This window comes from Rhinoderma darwinii, chromosome 2 (genome assembly GCF_050947455.1).
Source record: "Rhinoderma darwinii isolate aRhiDar2 chromosome 2, aRhiDar2.hap1, whole genome shotgun sequence".
Taxonomy (NCBI): Eukaryota; Metazoa; Chordata; class Amphibia; order Anura; family Rhinodermatidae; genus Rhinoderma; species Rhinoderma darwinii.
In genome coordinates, this window is record NC_134688.1 from 381,325,667 (window position 1) to 381,329,582 (window position 3,916).

At 43.2% G+C, this 3,916-nt stretch overlaps 1 protein-coding gene across 1 annotated transcript; it reads left to right on the forward strand.

Moving 5' to 3' along the window:
- The first annotated feature begins 707 nt into the window (after positions 1-707).
- Positions 708-2,683, forward strand: MID1IP1 (MID1 interacting protein 1). Its single transcript, XM_075853958.1, has one exon. The coding sequence runs from the start codon at positions 1,091-1,093 to the stop codon at positions 1,550-1,552; it is 462 nt and encodes a 153-aa protein (XP_075710073.1). The 5' UTR covers positions 708-1,090; the 3' UTR covers positions 1,553-2,683.
- The last annotated feature ends 1,233 nt before the right edge of the window (positions 2,684-3,916 follow it).

The following is a 3,916-nucleotide window of genomic DNA, read 5'->3' on the forward strand; positions in this document are numbered from 1 at the left end:
ACACACCTAACAAGAAGCTTAGGCCCCATGCACACAGCCGTGCCCGTAATCACGGGCGCGTTTGCGGGCACGGACGGTGGCCATCCGCATTTTCAGGCCGTGCTTCGCTACACAGTATGGGAGCATGGCCCGTAAAACACGAACAAACGGACATGCTCCATAATTCACGGCAGTTTTACGGCATAGACACCCATCCGTAGCGTAACGGAAAGGTGTCCGTGGCCAATAGAACTTATTGGGGCCGTAATTACAGCCGAATTTACGGTCGTGTGCATGGGGCCTCACACAGTGCTGCTTGTTTCAGATAGATAGATAGATAGATAGATAGATAGATAGATAGATAGATAGATAGATAGATAGATAGATAGATAGATAGATAGATAGATAGATAGATAGATATGAGATAGATATGAGATAGATAGATAGATAGATAGATAGATAGATAGATAGATAGATATGAGATAGATAATGAGAGAGATATTAGATACTGTAGATGAATAGAGTAGATAGTTATATATATTCCACCCATATCATGTCATCCTTTATTAGTGGATCAGTGCAGCACAGACTGGTGGTTTTGTGAGGTGCTGCCTGGGACTGAGCATGATGCAAGGAGTGGGGGGGGTTTACCAAGCAACAGCCCGATCTCCTTACTGGGCAGCAGGGATGTGAGGTGAGGAGAAAAGGGGAGGAGCTTCCTCTGGTAAAGTCAGTGTTACCCTCGGTCATTCAGATACGTGAACCGGCTTTATCCTGCTGTACTGCAGGGGGCTGGCACTTGGCGTTCCACCTTTCTCCCTGGGTATATATAGCGTGCTGGGCACGGAGAGGAAGCCGGTTGCCTGGTGCATGTAGAAGAGAATAGGGAGTGGCTCCTACACACTGACTCCGCTCTCAAGCCATTTACATGACACTGGAAAGGAAGAGGCTTTACAGTAAGTCGGTGTAAGCTCCTACCACTGCAGATGAGCTCAGGAGCCGGTGCCCATCGCCTGTGACTGCCATCACCATCTCCACAAGATCGGATTGTAGCGTTCCACAGGAGCAGATCATTTCTGGTGCCCAGGATCTATCGCCATACACCGCCACAATGATGCAAATCTCGGATTCCTATAACCAGAAGCACAACTTGTTCAACGCCATGAACAGGTTCATCGGAGCCGTGAATAACATGGACCAGACTGTCATGGTGCCCAGTCTGCTGAGGGACGTACCTCTGGGCATGGACGAGATGAAGGAAGAGGTGACTAACAGCATCGGGGCTGCCAATTACTTCTCCCGGAGAGACATGCACAGCTACTACATCCTGCTGAAATCCATCAGGAATGACATTGAGTGGGGGATCCTGCAGGGAGATGACAGGAAAAAGGACAAACTCACCCATCTGGACATGAACAGACTGGAGGACTCTGATGGAGAGGAAGATCTGGAGAAACTCTTCCACTACCACCTGACCGGCCTGCACACAGTGCTCAGCAAACTGACCCGGAGAGCCAACGTCCTCACCAACAGATACAAGGAGGAGATCGGATTTGGCAGCTGGGGCCATTGACTATAGTGGCTTTTATTTTTTATTTTTTTTACTGTTCTAATTATTAGTATCCTATTTTTATTATTTTATGACGGGTTCAGTTTTGTTTTTTTTAATGATTTTTTTTAATTTACTGAAGAGATGACGTGGGAGTAAGGGATCATATTTCTATACATCAGTCTTAACTTATGATGTTAGCGGGTTTTTAAATAGTAACCGACGAAAAGATGCGGCGACTAAGAATCCATCGAGCCCAATTAACCCTTGCCTTGCCCCTGACTTGTCATTATCTAGCTGCCTTGGTGAACGACCACAGTTGCGATGGCGCTTGGCATGGTGACGCACGGACCCTCTTTTGTTTCTTAGCGCTTTGATGTGCGGTAAGCTAATTCGGGTCACGAGGGGTTAATATAGCCATGATCGGGCACCTCCGGTTATCAGGCGGAGACGTACGTGTGTATCGTGTTCCTTGCCTCCGTTATGAAGAGCTGAGGGAATGTCATGGGCAGATGGGTGGGGTGCGGTGATAGAAATTCTAGTGCAGATTGCATCAGCCTTTCATGATTTTGCACTACTTTTTTTGTTTAAACACAATGTAAATATGTATGGCTTGTTTTGCACTGGAGCAGAGGGTGAGAGACGCAGGGCAAAGGCAACACCACTGTAACTGTAATGGGGCTCGTGTATCAATAGTCATTAGAACATGTAGAATCTGCCGGGCATGACACTAAACAGTGGAAGACAATAGACAATAGATCCGCCGTTGTTGGTGCGTGCCGGACATTCCATGAAAAATATGTGAAAAAGTGACACCCAATAAATATGTCGGAGCTATTAGAATTGACGGATATGTCTGACAGATGGATACGTGAGCCCCAATATTTCCTCGGACACACACTTCTTTGTGTGATCCGTTTCTCATTGTTTTGCACGTTGTATAAGATGGCGAGATACAAGCAGACGACTGAGACTGTTGTTGAGCCAATGACTTATAGACTATTCCTCATTTCTTATCATGTTGGAACTAATGATACATCTGTCAAATAGAATGTGGAATGGTTCCTTGTCATATGCAAAATAAGAAATAAGTCAAATGAAGCCTTTTTTATTTTGTCAAATATATTTTAATAAATAACACAACGTGTACTTACATTCATGGCATGTGCTTATTTTTGTGTGACGTTATGTAAATATATATACGGATGTATCACAATATATTCTTTGATTTATAACTGTGTGCAGGAACACGCAGAAGAACCGAACTAGCACGGGGACCTGGTGATATTGTTGCTATGCAGAGAATAGGGATTGGTGGGTGACACTCCCTCCGTATAAAACACTAGACCTGCTAGAAAATTCCATCAGAAGATACTACAGAAAACCTACAGGCAAAGTCACCATAAAATTCACACACAACAATGAAATGCCACAATAAAATGTATATTTTTTTGAAAAATGATATATTTAAGAAATATATACATACATTCATGTATATATACAAAATACATAGCTACAGTCTCTTTATCTGTCCATCAATCTATCTATCTATCTATCTATCTATCTATCTATCTATCTATCTATCTATCTATCTATCTATCTATCTATCTATCTATCTATCTATCTATCTATCTATCTATCTATCTACTCTCACATCTATCCATCTACCCTCACATCTATCCATCTACTCTCACATCTATCCATCTACCCTCACATCTATCCATCTACTCTCACATCTATCCATCTACCCTCACATCTATCCATCTACCCTCACATCTATCCATCTACCCTCACATCTATCCATCTACTCTCACATCTATCCATCTACCCTCACATCTATCCATCTACCCTCACATCTATCCATCTACTCTCACATCTATCCATCTACTCTCACATCTATCCATCTACTCTCACATCTATCCATCTACTCTCACATCTATCCATCTACTCTCACATCTATCCATCTACTCTCACATCTATCCATCTACTCTCACATCTATCCATCTACTCTCACATCTATCCATCTACTCTCACATCTATCCATCTACTCTCACATCTATCCATCTACTCTCACATCTATCCTATCTATCTATCTATCTATCTATCTATCTATCTATCTATCTATCTATCTATCTATCTATCTATCTATCTATCTATCTAATGTATTCTAGAGTCAGACAGCCTCCTTTTATATTCCCTAGAAAGGGCCCGGCAAGAGTCTGTTGAACTGCATTGATTGTAACTTACGGCCGGCAATGCTTCGGTTTTCCCAGTGTTGCAAGCAATTACATTGCGGGTCCATCACTACAGTAGCAGATCGCTGGGGTGCACAACAGTATGAAACCACTTCCCACCATGAGTGATCAGCTTGACTTCGGGATACCTACA